Genomic DNA, 20,020 nt, shown 5'->3' on the forward strand with positions numbered 1-20,020 from the left:
CAGGGTATTTCAGCATTTCTGCCCCACACACCCTGCTGTATACAGCTAACAATTTTTTCCTTAACAGCAGAAATCACTTTTGCCCTAGATGATACACTGTGGACTGTATAGTACTAAATCTAGGATAATCTTTGTTTACATACACAAACTAAGGAGATAAAAATGTGCATCATCTATAAGCAGAGACCAGTTCTGCTACTGGTTACTCGCCAGCTGAACTAACATATCTATGGGAAAGCCACAAGCTCCTATAAACCATGTCAGCATCCATGGTTTATAGGATGATAATGATCAAGACACATACAACTGCCTCTTCCCAACCCTCAATGCATCTATGCAGGTTAGTCTCAGAGTTGCAACAGGATAATTAATTATTGCGGCAAGACAAGGCCAGGAAAAGGGAAGGGAGTAAAAATTAAAAGGCAGCAAGCCATGTCCAGAAGCTAGCATCTTCCCAGCTACACAGTATTTCCACTGGATTTCAAGTGTAACACCTAAACCCCACTATGAAGCTTTATTTCTCATACGTAGTTCCAAAGCGTTCACACTACCAGAGTTGCTAGGGAACCACCAAAATCTCTCCATCTCCTTTTAAAACATCAAACGGTGATTTTGCCTCCCAATATCTGGGTTCCCAGAGTACAGCACATTAATTGTCCCCTCTTGCTCTCATTTTCAGGGAGGGGCCAGAGATGTCCCATAAGATGAACTTTCTGTTGTATGCACGTAAAGGTATCTCATGACTTTTAAATGCAGCCCAAATGATTTGCTGTTTTGAAAAATTTAGTTTGCACTACAAAATTGTAGAGTAGTAACGAATTCTGAATGACTTTTCCTGCAAATTATAGTTTCCAGCACAGCTTTATTTATATAGGACATTTCACTGTGAAGAGTTTCAGAACTGCTTTAAAAATAATCTGTTTTTTTAAAAAAACAGTCTGCAGAAAGCTTTAGGGAAATCACTTCCAATGAGAATGACCAAAGCAGCATTATGCAAGAGTCTAGGGCAGAAACATATTATATCTAACTAAAAAAATGAATACAGTAAGTAGGATATATTTATCCAAAACCAGTGCCTTGCCCCATTTAGCAGCCACAAGCTTCCATTGAAAAGACTGTTACAGAATTGTTAGCGACCATAAATAACAGAGCCTCAGATTTGTATTACTGCTGACGAAATCTGCAATATGCTTGCTCATGCCTCAATCAGTGATGGAGGCGTGCTTGCACTTGAAGAAGTCTGAATACTTGCGAGACAGGCTTGGTGCTTCTTTCAAAAAAACAACACTGCAACTTCACTAGGCAGTGACCTCCTTTTCGGCTTCACTCTCCACTTGCAAGAGATACTCCCTCCCCTACCCACAGACATACTTTATTAAGGGGAAAAAATGCCTGACAACAAAACACTACCTTTGAGGAGAGTTTACGATAAATCAGCAAATTACTCAAAAGTAAGAAAGGCAGCTGTAACAATAAGGTAATATCGAACCAAACCAATGTCATCACTAACAGTTAATGGAGAGCTGGATTTCAGCCCCTCATCTTGGGTACACCCAAAGTGGTAACTTCTAGAAATTGAAGCTAAAATCTAGAAAATAACCAAGCAACTTTATAAATTGGTCATTTCAACTTCTTGTCAACAATGATGGATTTGTTTACAAGAAGATCAAGATGTCTAAATGCTCAAATAAACCAACACATACACAGTTTTGTACAAGCATGACTAAGTCTGTTTCTCCGAGTACAGCAATTTCTTACATCTTCTTTTGAGAGAAGGTTGTAACCCAAAGCTTCCAAATTATTTCAGCCACAAGGGGAAAAAAACCCAACCCAACCCAACCTGAAAATGAGCAGCATTGCACGGGCTGTATTACCTGCAGCACTGTGATCAGTTAGGTTTACCGCGATGTTTTTCACCAGCAGTTTGAGTTCATGAGCCCTTGGAGGTTTAGGCGGACTAGTGCCCTGAGGGAGAAGGCTTATGTTGTGTACATTCTGTGAAAAGCAAGCAAAACAAGAGGGATCACACATATGCAAATACAAAGTACTTTTAGTTTCTGTCACGTTGATACAGGGAAGCAGACATGCCATGGGGGGTAACATCAACAGGTAGCCACATGAGAGTTACGACCACAAAGGATTCACTGCCAAAGGCTATGTTGTTTCAAAGAACGCATTCCACTTGTTTCCAATCACTGAATGGTGTTAACTTATTTATTTGTGAGTCATGAACATATAATTAAAACACTAAGCAGAAGGACACTTTTGTCAAAAGATTTAGGTAGGATTAAGACTTACCTGAACCTCCTTTATATCTGTAGGCCTTGTACTCAACACTACAGATGGAGAAACCGAGCTAAAGAGGTTCTTCAAAACATCTCTGAGCGTTTCAGATATTGCACACGTCCCTGCTGCCTGTCCCTAAGAGGAAACAAACAATCACGTTTCTCTAGACTCAGAAGAAAGAAGTTAAGGCAAAACTTAATTTGGTATACTGAAACCACCAAAGCTATCAACCATTTACTTTTTCAGACACAGACATCGTTTATGTTGCCAACAAAATGTTACAAGAGATCATGCAAATAATTACTTAAATTCTTATATTATGCATTAAATGAAAACTAGAAATACACACTGAAAAAGCCACATGCTCTTCTGAGAGTTAGGAAGGCACAGCTATTAGCCACAAAACCAAAAGTTTCATTAACAGTTTATATCTTGTGATGGTGTTTTAAAGTTTTTGTATTGCTTTGCACTCTGAGAGCAGATCAGGTCATCAGATAAGCAGATCGGCACTGTTCCACTGATTTAATGGGAGTTATGCCAGCTTGCAACAGCTGAGAAGAAGCTAATCCTGTGCCACGCTAAAAAAAAAAAAAAATACACTATAGCATCCCTTGGAAGTATTCAACCTTGCTGCAAAGTGCACTGTATGGACAGATACCAGTCATGCTGCTCTGGGGGGACTGACCTGTACGTTTGTCCATTCAGAAATCTCATGGCAGTCTGTGCTTAGCACCACTATCTCTGAAGGATCAGAACAGACCAGATTTTGCTTAGACACACAGCTTCACACAATTAACTGTAAGGTGTATGAAGATGGTGACCCACCCCTGCCCTCCCTGTGCTCCTGGAGAAGCCTGCTTCCCATGTCATGCTCCTCAGAAAGTCTCTTTGCTCAGTTACCTACAGGGAATGGATTTTTAAATTAAGCCATCACAGAAAGGGCAGTCTGATACCCAACTGCTCTGAAGATAGCACAGGAGAAATCTCAGTGAGGTTTCTTTTCTAAAGACAAGACTGAAGAAGGAGACTAAGACCTGACCTAAGCAACAGAAGACCTATCCATCTTTTCTCACCTGATACCACACCTGAGAGACTTCACTATTACAGAGCAAGGCTTTAAAGGAAAGGGAACTGATTGACAGATGCAGATACAGAACAGCTGGAGAATGAAATAATCACATAAAGCAGAAAAAAGGTACCCTTCCGCATGCCGCTGTCTGACGGGAGCTTGCCTATAACCAGCATGCCATGGCCAGCAAACAGGCCCTGCTGCAAAGACAAGGTACACTGGTGACAAGGACACCTGAGTTGCACAGCAGGGAGATCCCACAGGGGACTGAAGGCCTAATCCAAGCAGACAGCTTTGATAATACTACGGCTGTGCACCATCAGCTTTCAGTGCTACCTGACGCACGCTGCTGCAGCCACACAGCACAACTGCGAGGCAGTAACAGCTGAAGTCTCAAACAACAGCATCTCTGCCACCAGGGCAGAGCACAGGCTTTGCTCTGCCACTCTGGACACCCTGCACCACACTCCCCCGTTGCAGACAGCTCTCGGCAGGAGAGGCAATCTGTCATTTCTAAAGCCTCCAGTCCTTTCTCAGGTGTAGAATGATAGCACAATGACTTCTGCACTCCTAAAGGTATGCTTGCAGCTTGCACAACAGGTCAAACAGACTTGGAATAACAGCCCCTTCCCAATTACCCAAGTGTTACAGAAACATTCAGGGTGTTTGATAAAAATCCCAGGAATGCTGTATACAGAAATCCTGTTTCACTGCCTTCTTACCCAAGTGCCCTTTGATGACAGGTCGCTACAGTTCAAAACATGCAACAGCATCGACCAGTTCCACAGAAACTCTTTCATTCACACTGTGCTCCCTCGAACAACCACCAAGGAAAGAGACAGTGACAGATTTCTACAACTTGCAGATAATACTCTTTTACTTTTAAAGTCTAAAGCTATCTAAAGCCTCAGTATCAGAAATTTCATTACTTAATGTTGTTTAAATAAGCAAATAAATCATGGTTAGTTTTCGCTGTTTTGGAGGTAATTTCTCTCCCCTGTCCTTACCTAAACACTGTTTGATGAAAAATATTGTCAAATTCTAAAATCCCAGCTGCCTCTCGCTTGGACATCAACACAATCTGACATTTGCTGTTCATGGTAACAATAGCAACAATAGTCAAGTCATTTGACTTCTACTCATCGGTATTTTCTGATGTTTCCATAGTTATTTGGAAAGGGCTTTCGTTAAAGAGCCTCCTGTCAGCCCAACCTCATTTTTAGCCATCCTTACTTGGAAAGTAATGTTCCATCACAACACCCTCTACAAGGAAAGCCATAATGGCTTAACTGCCACTCAAAAAGGCTTCAACCAACGCATTTTACATGGGCTAGGGGAGTACCGCCAGCTACCGTGGCAGCTTGGGGCACACCAGCACATGAAGGCACCGCATCCAAGCCCTGCCAGTCAGCCAGGTTGTCAAACACAACTCAGGTTCACCCAGCTGTGATCAGCAGAAAACAGGTTATTATTGACTGATGACAAAACCACTGTGTCAACAATCACAATCAAGTAAGGGTATTTATTTGTATGCACAATACTGCTTCCAAAAGAGGAAAAAACAAAACACAAAAGCTGACATTTAAGTTGAGAAGCTGAAGCAATTTCCGAGGTGTAGGCTGCTCACAGGTTTTAGGTCTTTGTTTATTGCCTCCCCCCTTCCCTAAGTGCCAACAGAAACTTTGAAGTCAACATAAAGCCCTTAACTACTAAAAACTTAACAGGCTCATTTTAAGAATGTGGGCAAACCACAACAAGTCGCAACTCCTTTGCAGCTGTGGACTCAGGCATCTCTCAAAAGGCAGGTTGTGAAGTACCAGAGTCATCTGCATTTGTCAGTTAAGTACTTAATGACTGTTCAATATGTGGATAATCAGCATACCATCCCAACACGTGAAGGTCATTCACACTGCTATGCATGCACAGTAAAATCTATATTAAAACACACTTCAAAAGACTCATCTGTCTTTAGTTAGGAGTTTAACATGTTTGTGTACAAAAACCGTGGTAATAAATTATTACATCTGGTACGCTCAGTACTGGTGCTTAGAAGCAGGTCTACCATACAATAAACCTACTTTTTAACGAGGCCTGCACTCAGAAAACCAGCTTCACATAATACAAGCAAGTCTTCACCCACTGTTGTAAGAAAGGCTTAAGTAACCACATCTGTGCCAAAAAAAAATATATCGTGAAGAGCCAAAGGCAGAAGACAGTCTGAGTCATGAGGAAACTCGCTTAGGGGATGTCCCAGTAAAAAAAACCCCCGATGAATCAGTGTTTATATACTAAGATAAAGTGCAATTCCAAAAGCATCAAGACACTTTTAGATCATCCATTGTTTCTTTAAGTAACTGTATTTTTTCATAGCTGTTTCTGAACTATTGTTGCCAGATTTCAAAACCCATTTAAGTTAAGGAAGGGGCAACTTTGTAATTACTTTGATAGGAATACCATTACAGTTGGTTTTTTTAAAATTATTTTAGAAGCACTCTGAGAGAAGGTATTTAGGAACAGACATTTTTCACATATTTGAATTGGGATTAAAAATGTTTGCAAAGTCACTTGTCTGTCAGATTCAGATTTGATTTATCTTTAATGCTTCAGTAACCTTGAGAAATGTTCCTACATTTCAGAGATGTAGGGTTTTGATGGATGAGCCATGGTAGATTTCACTGAGGCAGCTTGACAGCACTGTTGACATGTAACTGCCCCATGCTTCTACCAAAGGCAGCTGACAGAAAGGAACAGGCATTTTTGCTTCAGCTCTTCCAGCTTCACCCGATACCTTTGCTCTAGGCACTTCTACTGCTAAGCTAAAGCATTACACTGGGTTTACCAAAAGGACACAGACCAATCTTCTCTACCATCACAACAAGTAAAACTTACTGACCTCCTGCACTATTGGCTGGATTTCAAAGTTTATTTCATCAGCATTAATGAGGAACCACTCAACTTTGACATCTTCCCCTTTGTCTTTCATGTAGAGCTGAAGCTGTGGACAGGAAAGCAGTTATTAGAGAGCATTCTGGTGTCCTGTAAAGAATTGTAGGTCAAGCTCCATACTAAGGCCCACCAAAGGAAGAATGATACCAGTTTCTGAGTAAGTAAATTCAAAGTGACGGTCTAAGGGGGCAGAAGTTACTTAACCGTTGAGAGTGCATGCCAGTCAAACAAGCGAATTGTTGTTCCATACACAAGCAGCGTACCCAACGTGTTACTTATGCACAGTCTCCTCAAGAGGTGGCTTAATTTATGAATTTATCATTTGTTCCAGAGGGAAACTGTAATATTATGGAATGTTTTGCTGGAGTTAAGCTGAGCTTGTATGCATTTTGCAAACAGGAGGTTCAGCTCAGCTGTGAGATGAGACATAACAAAAGAAAAAAGAGAGAGAACAACACTTAACACTTTACCTGCAAGTGAAGTGGAGACAGTTTCACACTGTACGACTGACCTTCCGCAGCTGCAGGCGAAGTATGTGAGACAGTGACAACAAATTTAACGGAATCTCCCACAACGTTGCAAGAAACCACCTAAAGAAATGAAAGGGGTGGCAGGAGGCAAAGGAAGGGGAAAAAAAAATTAGTCTTCAGATGATGACTTGGTAAATGCAAGAAAGGAACTAGAAAAGGAAGGACTTCAAGCTACCAGAACTAAGCTAAATTCCAGAGGTTGGAGATTTCTAAGCAATTTCATTAACATCCCAATGTCCAAAGTACATTCACTTCTAAAAACTGTAGTTCAAGTGTTCACTTCTGGACACAGAATTTAATACCTGGAAGCGCTGGTATTTTCCAAAATTTGTATTGTCATCCAATACAAAAATAACTCCTCATCTGACAAAAGACTCATTTGTGCTTCACATATCTAAATATTAAAAGCTCAAAGATCGCACTTTTGCATAAGGGACACAAAATACCTGCTCCAAACTAAGTAGCCTACCATGGCTTTACCAAACAATATTTGGTTTAGTGATATTCTAAAAACGTGGAACTTTGATATAACCCTGCTGCTGCACAAGAGGATTTTGTCTGAGTAATTCCTGTTCCAGTGGGGTGGAAAGGGGCAGGAGCCTTTAAAAGTTTATTCAAGTCTTTGACCGAACCAAGAAAGGCCCTGAAATTTGGTGACACAGCTAAGTATCTGGGAAAAGTTTTGTATGCTACTTGACTGCAATAGACTTTGTTGAATACACTCCCTCACTTTTCTGAGCACTAATTAACTTGTTATCACACTGAGTTTACAAACACCAAATGTTTTTTCCTCCCTCTCCTCCGCAAACTGACTCAGGTGCTGGACCTGCTGTGCAAAATTCCCGGACTGTGCAGAAAGCACCTCGTGGCACAAGAAAGCCCCAGGCACGTAAGTCAGAAATCACTCATTACACCAGGGAGAGAAGCTCACTTTGCAAACAACTTTGCTGGTTGAAGACAGCTGCTTGTCACTGTCCCTCTGTAGGTACCGTCCCCACAGCTCCACTGTTGGAAAGGATAGCTGAGCCCTCCTTAGACTGACTCAGGCAAAGCTAACCAGGTTAATGCAATGCACAGACAAATAATTCGCTACAAGATTTGTTTGACGGAAACAGTATTCATGCTGTTAAATTATATTTGCACACTTATTGCTTCACTTACGGGCACTGGAATAGAAGCTGAAGGCTTTAAAATTAATCATGTACCTTCCAGAAGATCCTTATCAGTCTCTCCTTAAATGTATTTCATCTCCCTCGGCTCTATAGCACACATTTTAAGAAGGATCAGAGCATTATCAAGGGCTTCAGAGCACATCCATTAAGGTAGAGACTTAATTACAAAGGAGCAGGGGGAGGGGATGGACAACAAATAAAAATCCCAACCACACCCACAAGCAACAAGATTTGCCTTTTCAGGTTTGTCTTCTGCAAATTACAGTTCAGAAGTGGACAAAGCAGTTTCCCTCACTCTCCCCTTCCACAAGGTCTAAATTCCTTTGGAAGTGATTTCTGACCCTTAATTCCACATAATCAACACAAACACCCACTACTATGATACAACATAAAGAATTTTTAAGCATTTTTAAAAGGTAACAAGACCAAAGAGCCTAGGCTGCTTATTTTACTTGTAGTTGAGTTGAAACACAGAATCACAATCACTCCTTTCATTCACAAGGATGGATTGGCATGGTTGTTCTTTTAAGACTTGAAAAATTAATAGGTTCTTCCCTCTTTTTCAAGGGCAGAGGAGGGAAAAGGACAGGCCTGATGCAAAAGCCCTTGACAATTGCATGCCCTAAATGCAGTGGTTTCTCATCCACGCGCATTTCACTCACACATGCATAAGTAGTTCAGTGCATTCAGAACAAGTTGGACTTGCTGTATATGCGATGTGGACCCATTTATCTGGAATTTCTGGATGTCTAAGAGCCAGGTTGCCAAGTACACAGTTGTTTTCTGTTTAAACAAAAAGAGTGTGGCAGGAGAGTTGGTAGATAAGTTCACGTGCCTCTTTTTTCCTAATCATGTTTACTTCTAAGTGAAGGATGGAAACAAACACTGCAGGTGCTGGAAATTTCACTCTTCTTTCTACACCTTGTCAAGAGATGCTAAATCTATTTTTTCTGTATTTGTACCTTTACTTTAGGAGTCCAAACCAGTAGGGTTTGGGCTTTTAGTCTGCTTGATTAATTTATTTTCTGCCAAAATTATCTACCAATTCTACTTCCCTCCTCCCCTCAGTTTCATTAAAATAACTATGGTCTTCAGGTACAGAAGTCTGTTAATTTTTAATCCAGTCAGAAAAAGGTATGGGGTTCTACATTTGCTAATGAAAAATCATATGTCTTCATATCAGGTGAATCCCTTTGTTCTGGGAGTGGGATAGATTATGCAGTCAGAATACTGACAGAAGCAGAATTCCAGAATAGAATTTGAAGAGAAAGTGATTTGGTTTTCATCTAAGATGCTGCCACAAGTGGTGAGAAGTTGATTAAAGATAACACAACTGTCACTTCCCTTTTTAAGTGACATTCCTCTAGAAGTGTAAGGGATGATTTTGACAGACCAGAGGAGAAATATGTAGGCCATTTTCCCCAGAATAGCCACATGAAGAAAAATACTGAAGCCTCCTGTGCTATGCTCCTCTTCCTCCATGCCCCCATTCAACCTGCTTCCTCAAATTGATTTTCTCTGCACAGATGACGAGCAGCAGAAGGGAGGGTCAGGCAAAGCACCACTTTCTGGTTGACAAGGGAGAGAAAGAGGAAGGATAGAAGTTCACAAGAAAACAGTAGCACGTGGGCTGATCGGAAGAGAATTGCTCTTCAACTTCATTTATCTTCCCCATCTCTCCCTCCCACTCCTCCTTAACAGGGACACCCCTATTCATCAACACTTTGTGTTTCAGAGTCTAGAAAACTTGTCATTTTTACAACAAATTGCTTTTTAAAAATTAAGCCCTTGCACCACCGCACAGCAGCTGTGGCCAGCTAATTCTGGACTCCCAGAGGAGTCACAACCTAGCTCTCTTTTGTTATCCTACATCTGGACGAGACCTCCTAAATCAGCAGAAATAGGGTGAGATGAAACAGCAGCACAAAGCAACCAGGTCTCTTGTACCAGCAGGACCAAGGCATTTTCTCCCTCCAGCACCTCCATAGCTTTAGCTTCCCCCGGCACAAACATCCCATTCACCAGCTAAGGAAGGTCTCTCCATGAACTTGGGGGATCTCCCACAGAAGGGATTCCCAGCTCTTCCTCAAGTAAGCTGTGCCCCTGCTCCTCCTCAGCACTCCACCACCCCTCCTCACACTCAGCTGACTCCTGGCACTTGATCACCCCCACGCCAGGGTTATTCTTGCTATCACCTCAACACCCTCCAACCGCCCCCCTTCGCCTGCCTCCATCCCTGACTGCACTAGCCTACAATGTGGGTGAGCTGCTGTGGCAAAACTCCTTGAATTCCTTGACCTGGCTGGGCTCTGTTCCCCATCTGCCCAACACAGGCACCTGGCTCCAACGAGCTGCAGATGCTGTAACACACCTTCCTTATATGTACCTAAAATTGTTAGTACAATTATCCTAAAAAAAAAATAATTCTGCACGAACAAAGGAGACTGAAAAAGCACTACAGTTAGGCAAATATTTTTCTCAAGAAAAAGTGTTCAAACTTGTCTACCCACAGCTGCGAAAGCCCTTCCTCCTGCTTTGCCTGCCCCCTGTATATCTTGATGTTTTCCCTTTGTGGTTCCTCTGGATAGAGCTGCAAAATTTCAGTTTCTTTCCTTCCTGAAGTAGCAGTGGAAGCCGTTTCATCTCAAGGAGCACCACAATGGCTCTGCTCCTGACACGTGGTGTCCCCTTCTCCTTGAGGTCTCCGTTTTGGCACTGGCACCCCACTGATCTGTGCATTACACATGGCCTTTTCACTACTCCTTCCTCCCCCTTCCACACGCCACAGCAGGTTTTGTCCCATGGCCAAGGGAGGGTGAAGGGCCACGGCGTCAGGGGGAAGTTCTCACAGCCCTACCAGAGAAGGTCTTCTTCACCCTCCCCAGGCCGCAACCACACCACATGCATGTGTATAACCCTCAGCATTATAAGCCTTGATTCCTTTTTTTCTGGAAGGAAATTAGTTTTACTGCATTTGGTATTTATTTCCAGAAAGAACAAGTTACTTGAGGTTACTCAATAGTATTCAAGTAATACAAATCTTTTCACAAGAAAATTAGTATACTCCGTGAGTCAGCCACACAGTGAAAGCTGCCTTGATCTCAACTACATGGATCAGTATGCTATTAGATTTTTCCCACATTTGGGAGTACTGCTCTGAGAAGGAGAAGGCTCTTTTTTTGGCATGGAAAACTTATCTTGTCAATGGCCACACAGACAGTTTGTGTGCTCAGCTTAAAACCTCACCATAAGAAAATTCAGAAGAAGAATTACATGATCTTCCTTGGTTACCAGAGCCTATTGCATCAACTTTTTGAGGGGGTTTCTCTAGCTTCTCCACCATTCCCTCTTTACCCAAGCAGTTTACCAGTGACGCAGACCGCAGGGAAGAAGACAAATGCAACATCTAACTCTGCCACAGCTAGGGGCAGATTTTTAGAAGCCAGTATCAATGCGAATTTGCCAGCAAATATAATGACATAACCATAGACCAGTTTTAAAAAACAATGGTAAACACCAGGGTGAAGCAGGGTGAGTGATGGAATGAGTACAGGGGAGAGAGAGTTACCACGTCAGCAACAACAAAGCAGAAACTGATAAAATGTGAATGTATCCACTCCTTTGAGATCCATATACGTACAAGTTCAAAGAATTGGAAAAAAGGGGAGGGAGGATAAAACAAGTAGCGAGTACAAAGAGACAGGACAGAAAGAATTTTCAATATGTCTAACAAGTTCAGTGAATATCAAATGGTGCGAGGATCGAAAGCAATACTTACTTTTAAGAAGGGGGAAAATAAATAAATACCAAAAATAGACTTGCTAGTTTGGTCTCACTAACACACAAGCCTTTACAAACCATTTGAGAGACAGCATAGTGAAGATATGGAGACCAACAGAAGACAATAACACATAGGAGAGGTTTGCCAGTTTGTGCTACAGCAGCTTGGAGAGAAAAACACAGGCACATCATGCCATTGGGGTGCTAAGGCATCCCTGACCACTGTACCAAGCTGGCAGATGTGGCACAAGCCTACAGGAGGCCCACCCACAACTGCAGTAGCAGCAGGAAGACAGGCAGGCTACCTGGCAGGGCCAAAACCAGTATTATTTCCACTGAAGCAAACAAATCCCCGGTCTGATGTCTTCCTTCAACAAGACACTCAGTTCTTAAGTAGGTTAGATCCATTATCTTGTCTTGTCTATTTTAGTAGGGCCACCCCACTGATAATTAAGCTTATACTTCACCATTCCCATGTTAAGGTGAATGGAGATGTGCTTGAAAGTAAAAGGACAGTACAGTGAACAAGGGAGGTGAAAGCTGGAGGCAACTTACAAAGGAGCCTGTCAGGCACACAACCTATTGTGTAGTTAACATCCAAAACCCCTCAGGAGAAATCTGAAAGTAAGAGTGATGCTGAGGAAAGCAAGCTGGGAAGCAGTAATATAAAGGAAGATTAGGGCATCACAGAAAAGCTGAAAGACCTTGAAGACTAGAAGATAAATGCAATTCAAAGTACAGAACATGTGTGTATGAGAATTAACAAATCCTGCTTAGGCAGAGAGCAGCTTATCACCGGGAGAACACCAAGGGAAGAGCGAACTGGATACATTGTCAGTCACAGCACCAAGCAGCCATGGGAGAGGCAGATCAGAAGCCTAAAACACATCAAGTACTTTCAGGGACACAAAGAAGCAGTAATCTCCTTGCATGGTGAGACCTCACCTGCAAAGCCGGGTGTCACTTCAGCCACCAAGTTCAAGAAAATGGATTTAACTGGAGCTGCTGCAAAGAATGGGTGCACAGAGTTGACTTACAAGGTACGACAACATTGTGAAAGGAGACTTAAGGAACAACTTACTTAGCCAAGCTAAACAAAGGCTGGAAGGAAATATAATTCCTTCCCAATATATTTACTGACAGCAAGCAGCATGGAAGAAAAGTAAATACATTAAGAATAAAGGATTATATGAATATAGAAACAAAACAAAAAAAACCACCAAGAAAAAAAAAAACTGCATGGGCCATGATTCCACCTAGTCTTGTAAAAAAAAAACCCTGACATTAAAGCAGCAAAGCTCTGGGACTGCTTTTCAAGCACAACAGGGAGCTAGAAGACAATAGGAACTGCACATGGTTGTCAGGGCAGCTCCCCCGACCAAAAATAATCAGAAATAACATATGTACATAACCAGGAATGATCCCAGTTAGTACTGGAGCGGTTACAATGAGAATCCAGTCTTTCCCGAAGCAGAAAGCAGCCTTTGCTGCAAAACGTCTCTACCTGCTTCAAAGCAACTGGAACTGGAAGCCGCGACGCCCCAGTGTGGCACAAACACAGGCTGCCAGCTCACAGCAGGGTGGCTGCAGACAAAGTGATGCCAAGCTGAAGCTACGACAGCTGTGTGGGTGAATAAGGCCTCTTCAGGCATGCTGCACAGCTCAGCAGAAAACAGGACTTCTCACAAGCCTGCAAAACAGTCCCCCTTTCTCTCCACCATTCCCCTCAGCCAGATTCACAGAATCATAGAATCATTTACGTTGGAAAAGGCCTTTAAGATCATCAAGTTCAACTGTAAACCTAACACTGCCAAGTCCACCAAACCCATTCCTGGAGCAACTCAGGGCAGAACGCATCTCTAGAGACACCTACACGCTTGTCTGAAGTCTCACAGAAAAATTAATGAAGCTTTCATATTTACTGTTGCATGTTGTGATCCACGACAGTCATTCCTTGTATAGAAACATATTATCACATATTAAAGTAATGGTACTCTAAGGGCATTTAACCCTTTTCTACTTAAGCATGAAGCAGGAAAAGAAGGGAGACTTCTGTTGTAGCCTGCTCCGTTCAAAACCCTCTGTGCCAAGTCCCCAACAAGAGAATCATCTTTTGTTGCCTTTTTTGTTGTGAAGTTCAAAGCCTCTGGAAACAGACTGCAGTAATGGAAAGGCCGGCAGAATTAGCTAAGAATATTCCTAATGTTTACTTTATTAAAACAAAACCACCAACACCACACAATGAAAACAGGCCACTTCATTCTATATGTTTAGGCTCTGGCCCAAAATTGGAGTGAAGGCGATGTATAAATAGAGGCTTTGTCAAGAAGCAGTGTGGTGTAACCTTCAGCCACAGAGAGCTCTGTCCCTAGCACAACAGCACTGGCAAAGCTGACAATCAGTGGCTTCCCCAACCATGTCTGCAGCACTGCACTGTGAAGTGTACAACAGTTTTACAACTTCCAGCTTTCTTAAGGCAAGGACAGTATGTATATACCTAAGGATTACAAGTGTTACCCTGTGTCCTGGTCATAAACAGGGCTGTCAGAAGTAACATCGTAATTACAGTCTGGCTGGCAATGCCATATTGTTTCATAGCAAGACTTCCCAGGCAGGAGGCTTGCTCCCAGCACCAGGCAGGCTCGTCACCTGGCAGTGCTCCATGGCCCAGCATTCAAGAGGACAGAGGACCACCCACCACAAAAGACATACCACAGGGCTCTATAAGCATACAGCTGCGTTGAAGTATTACATATCCCATGTTTACTGCTATTTTGATTTCTCACCCTCAATCCTCCACTTCCTTTGATGACCACAACCTCTCTGATGCAAGGTCAAATACATATTTGAAACAACATGCAATAAATCAAGCCCTGGCTGCTGAACCAAGGTACCTATATGCTCTTGCCATACAGATTACAAGTAAAGCAGCATGTTGAACCGGTTGCAGGAAAAGAGGCTTGTGCCAGCTGATGCCTCAGGCATGGGCAGAGCTCTGTGGGATGCTACAACACTGATAAACATGCAGCATATGGTCGCAAACTACATTCAGAGCCAGTTGCACCAGCAGTGAGTTACAAACATGCATCAGAAGTTTGGGTTTGGACAAGCTGCAGAGATATTTCAATTTCATGTGCAAAGATTAAGAGTTTGAAGAGTAAGGGCAGGGGGAAGAAAACACCACAAAACCACCACCTTTGGACCCTTGGTATTACTTGAGGAATATGTAAAAGAGACAATTACTATATGAGAGGACTCCTGAGGTGTTTAGAGAAAGGTATACACTTAAGGAAGGAGGGAAAGTAGCTACCAGAGTGCCACTCTAAGGTTATTGTATACTGCAATCCAAACAAATACTTAGGTTGTATCTTAACTGAAGGAGTGAGAATAATTCAGAGAAATTTTTCCAGCAGCTGTGCAAAAGATTATGGAAATGGGTTTTGGGACAGTTCAGAACAACCCAGTTTACATAAGCAAACATGTTTTAATCAGATACAGTTTTATATGTGCTTATATTGGTTTAAGCTGCTGCAAAACCGCATTAGATTGTTGGCTACAGTATAACAGCTCAATTAACATACTGAAATGGCTCAAGCCAAAGCCAGCCAAGGACCAGAGACTGTACAAGGGAGGGTGCTGGATTGCAAAGCCACAGGTAAAGGAGCGCAAGAAAACAGCCCTACAGCAGGGAGCAGTTCCTCAGGCTGAGGCTGCCGTGGAGCCAGCACTTGATACCTTCTGCTGCCACAGCAGGTTAAGGTGCCCATGGGGTGCAGCGGGCACTAAAATACCTTGCTGCTACAGCAGCTGTTGGAATCTACAGTTAAACAACACAGAAGTTAGCTGAGGACTGCAGCAGAGACATTCCCAGCGGTACAACAGAACTTTAGGAAAATCCAGGACTGCAGTGTTGTGCCTTGGTTCTAGCATGCCAGCAAGACGAAAGCAGGTTTTAGCCTTGAGATGCTGCTCTCATCGCGGTCTAGCCACAGGCAGCACTCAGCACAGAGCTGGCCCTGAATTTCGACACTGACCAGGGGCAGCCAGCAGATCAAAACCTCCTGGTCATCTCCCATGCAAACACATTTGCAGCCGTTCCAGCAACATTTTAGACACGCACTGCAAGATACATGGGTTTTGTCCTGTTAATTGCTGACTTTTATTTGTAGCAGATCTCCCTTGGTTGCTGGCTTCACACATTATGCAGCACACCACTTTTTAGGCCTAGCAGTACCCTCTCCTTATAATTTCCCACCGTGGTGTCTTCTAGTGGCACAGAGTAACACTAGCGGCAACTCTACGGCCCTACCAACTCCAGTCTCTCTAGCCGCACTGCTGGGGTGCAGGGTGGAGAGGAAGAGAGAGAGAACAAGTGCACAAACAACTTTACTTGTTGGCAATACCCAGCTGCCACCAATCAGGGTGTGCCTGTAAGTTGTGTATCAGGCAGATAAGCATGCATAGGTGTCAAAGGAATCATAGTAGAGCTGCTTAACACCTAAATTCGACAAGCAAACCAAAATAACAAAGCAAAACTGTAAGAAAAGCATTAGGCTAATTCGATACAGGTGCCTAAAGCTGAGCCTCAGTTCAGGTGTGACTAGTAGTTATAGACACTAGAATGAATATGCAGAAGCTGTCATGGCTAATAAGCATACAAACTTTTTTTTCCCCTTTTAATGCATTTTTCCTCTGTTCCAAGAGCCACATTCTGCCTTATCTTAATTTTCCATGTACTAAACCACTTCCGAGTATGTAGGGTGGGAGAGGAAGAAAGAGACCATTCACTCCCCACTGAACACTGGATTCAGTAGAGTCAAGACTTCACTCTCAGGACTTTGCCCCTGTTCCATCGATCCTTACCCAACTCAAAGCAAACTTGTAATCAGCCCCGCAAACAGCAAAAGGCAAAGATGTTTTCCTGTCCCAGAGGAGAATTATCACTTTCCTTCTTCATGGAGTCTCCACCCCACACTTCAGCAACAGGATGAGGAACCATTGTACCAATCATGGGGGTGGGGGGAGAAGGCTGCTCTATGAGTACACTGAAGGCGTACCTATAAACCTGGCATCACACTCGTTATTGTTCATGTGGTAGAAGCTTTGGAGCCCATTCTGCTCATGATTTGCAAAAGCAGTGAATCAATGCAAAGAGTCTGCACAGGTTCATTAGAGAGGCAGCCGCTTACCAGTGTTGACAAACTTTGATCAAGGGTACAGAAGTACTGGCAAATAAAACTCCCACTGATGCTAATAAGAGAAGTTAACATTTCCTGCCCAAAAAGTAAAACAAAACCATGCAACTGAAACAAAACAAAACTTTACCTTCTCTTGAGCTGACTTTACAATACTAACAACTTGTTTAACTTCTAGCTCAAGTGGTTCTGGTGGGTCATCTTCCTCAAATGTAAGCAACAGTGAATCCTAAGAAAGAAGAAAAAAAGAAGCATCATTAGGTGACGAACACACTGCTTGAAAACAAGTGATAAAACAGCGCTGCCAGTGAAGTTCCTGGAAGAACCGGAGACAGAATTGCAAATGTATGTTAACATTTGTATGTATTAATTGCATGACACCTCACTACATAATACAGGGTAGAGCCTGAAAACCTATACTTAAGACATAACTATGCGCCTAATCATGTCATCTTTCTCTGTAGCAGACTATCAAGGTACCCAGCACAGTGCAGAGTGAAGCCCGTGAGCAGCGACAGAGTTCAGTGAAACTGCTCTTCTTGAGTAAGGATTAATCAGTGCTGTAGTTTTAAAAGGTGGTTTTGGTCTGACCTAGGCTATGCTGAAACTGAGAAACCCCAAATATCATCTTGCAGAAGAGAGGAAAGAAGCCACCCCCTCCCCAGTCCTTCGTTGTGTATGACAGCAGGCAGTGATGACAGCTACTCAGTCTTCACATAGACAGCAAGGAAAAGATGGCGTATACCTGTTTTGGCAGTGAGGTAACACTTTCAGAGGCATCAGCACTTGCATTCTTCACCTGCTACCCACACCAAGTGGTCATTGCCACTTCCCTCGTCACCCGAGGTTGTTTTGCTCGCAGGAATTTCTTTAGCTGTGGGCTGCTGACATAGTTTTGGAAGCCTGACAGCGGGAGCAACGCCACGCTGCAGTGCCAGGCAGTGAACGCATGGCAAGAGATGGCTCCAGCTGTTCGCCTGGGGAGGGAGGGTGCACATGCCCCAGTCAAAGTGGCTTTGGTCTCTGGTCTGGGACAGGAAGCTGCCGCTGTTTTCTAGTTACTTTCAGTTCCTAGCACCTGTATCCAAGTTGTCTGGGCTCTCCTCTTCCACAAGCACAAGACAAACTTCTGATTCTCAGCACAACCCATGCTGCTTTTCTCAGCTGCACTATGCAACTTGAAAGGGCAGAAAAGGCATTTTCTTTCCACAGCTCTAACTTGTTGTAAGGTCTGGAAAGCATTAACCTGCTTTCCTTATCTTTCACACACACGCGTTGCCCCACTCTTCCTTCTCGCCCAGGCTGCCCCCTGACAAGTAAGAAGAAAGCACTCTGGGGCCGCCAAAGGAACCTCCTAGACCCAGGGAGGGGGCTGTCCGCAAATGCAGAGGCCTGGGTACGTGCTGTTTCCTAGATAGTTTAGCCTCAGCGTTTTCCACGGACACAACAACGGTTCAGTCCTCAGGACCAGGGAATCAGGTTGCCATGGTCTCACCTAACCTCCTTGCCTCTTAGGTCCGGGCATACCATTGCAAACCGATGAGCAGGATGCCAGGCTGTGCCCTTCACAAGAAGGGCGGGACGGGATGGGAAGGGAGGGGGTGCCACATTCTGTGCACCTTACCTGACTTGGGTTTAAAGCAAGCCGACCAAACCTGAGATGCCCACCATCCCACCGCTGTCTGGAGAACACCAGCCCTCGGCGTCACACCGAGCCTGGCCCAAGAGAACATGAAGGAGCCCAGCTCTGGCAGCCACTTGCTGAGGGACCGACCGAAGGCCGGGAAGTTTCTGTCGTTTCCATCTGCCCGCACCTGAGCGATGTCACCGGCTGCCTGGGCCAGGGTCACAGCTGCCCCCCCTGCCTTCCCTGCTCCCACTCGTGCACCCGCTCCCTGCCCCCAGCCAGGCCCTTCCTGCAAATTCCTGCCAAGCCACCACCAAATGTATACATACGGATATACACATTCACACGGAAACACATCTGTGCACACACGCGCACGTATATATGCGCACATACACACACACACACCGCCCTATGCACAGGAGAGGCTGTAACACAGAGGCAGGCGCTGTCCTGGCAGCGCCCCGACAGATCTGTGGAGCCAGTCCCAGTGCCCCCCCGCCGCCCCCCGCCCCGGGCGGGGAGAGCCCCCGCCGGCACAGGGGCACACGCCACCCTCGCCCGCCGCGGCCCGGCCCGGCCCGGTCGGACGCCCCACGGCCGGGAGGGCCCCGGCTCCAGCCCCGGCCCGGCGGGCGCGGAGGAGCGGCCGGCGGCGGCGCCCGGAGCGCCCCGGCCGGGCCCTGCGGCGGGGCTGCCCCGCTCCCCTCCCGCCCGCCGCCCTCAGCTCCGTCCCCGGCACTCACCGCCCGCGTCGCCGCCTCGGCGCTGAGCGCCGCCACCCAGGCTCGCCGCCACTGCCGCCGCCAGCTGCCCAGCGACAGCGCCCAGGCCAGCACCGAGCCGCCCTCCTCCAGCAGCTCGTCCCGCCGCGGCGCCGGCGGCAGCGGTGGCGGCGGCCGGCCCCGCCGCAGGGCCAGCAGCGCATACTGCACCAGGTAGACGGCCAGAGTGGCCAGCGCCGCCACGAAGAGGGCGACCAGCGCGCACCAGCGCAGCTCGGCCAGCCCGCCCGCCAGCCACGCCATGGCTGACCATAATGGGAGCCGCGCTACCGGCCCCCAGCAAGGCGCGCACGGCGGCGGGGCCGGGCAGCGGCGACCGCAGCCCGCACAGGGCCCGAGCCGGGAGCGGCGGCACGGACCGGCCCCCTGCCCGGGGACGCGCCGCGCCGCACCGCCCGCCCACGGCGCAGTCACCGCCCGGCCCGCCCCCGCCGGCGGGGCGCCCAGGGGAGGCCCGGCCCCGACCCGGCCGCGGCCCCGGCCCCCGCCCCTGCCCGGCGCTACCGGCGTAGGCGGCGGCGCGGCGGCCCGGGATCGCGGCGCGGGGCGCTCAGGCGGCGGCTTCCCCGGCGTTCCGCAGCATTGCGGGGTGGGGGGGGCGCCCCGGGCCGCGGCAGCGGGGACGGCGGGGCT

The 20,020-nt window shown here is 45.6% G+C and overlaps 1 protein-coding gene across 2 annotated transcripts in view; it reads right to left on the reverse strand.

The window, feature by feature from the left end:
- Positions 1-19,785, reverse strand: part of C2CD2 (C2 calcium dependent domain containing 2) — a 38,294-nt gene extending 18,509 nt beyond the window's left edge. The window contains exons 1-6 of one of the 2 annotated variants that reach the window (XM_056329967.1): positions 19,349-19,783; positions 17,109-17,207; positions 6,772-6,891; positions 6,249-6,350; positions 2,299-2,421; positions 1,875-1,995 (exon numbers count right to left, since the gene is read on the reverse strand). In XM_056329967.1, the coding sequence (XP_056185942.1) occupies positions 1,875-1,995; positions 2,299-2,421; positions 6,249-6,350; positions 6,772-6,891; positions 17,109-17,207; positions 19,349-19,630 (847 nt within the window). In that variant the 5' untranslated portion in view covers positions 19,631-19,783. Of the gene's footprint in view, positions 1-1,874; positions 1,996-2,298; positions 2,422-6,248; positions 6,351-6,771; positions 6,892-17,108; positions 17,208-19,348 lie in introns of both variants that reach the window. The other variant, XM_056329968.1, reaches the window with a different exon arrangement.
- Positions 19,786-20,020: the final 235 nt, after the last annotated feature.

The sequence above is a fragment of the Falco biarmicus genome, chromosome 2 (assembly GCF_023638135.1).
Source record: "Falco biarmicus isolate bFalBia1 chromosome 2, bFalBia1.pri, whole genome shotgun sequence".
Classification (NCBI taxonomy): Eukaryota; Metazoa; Chordata; class Aves; order Falconiformes; family Falconidae; genus Falco; species Falco biarmicus.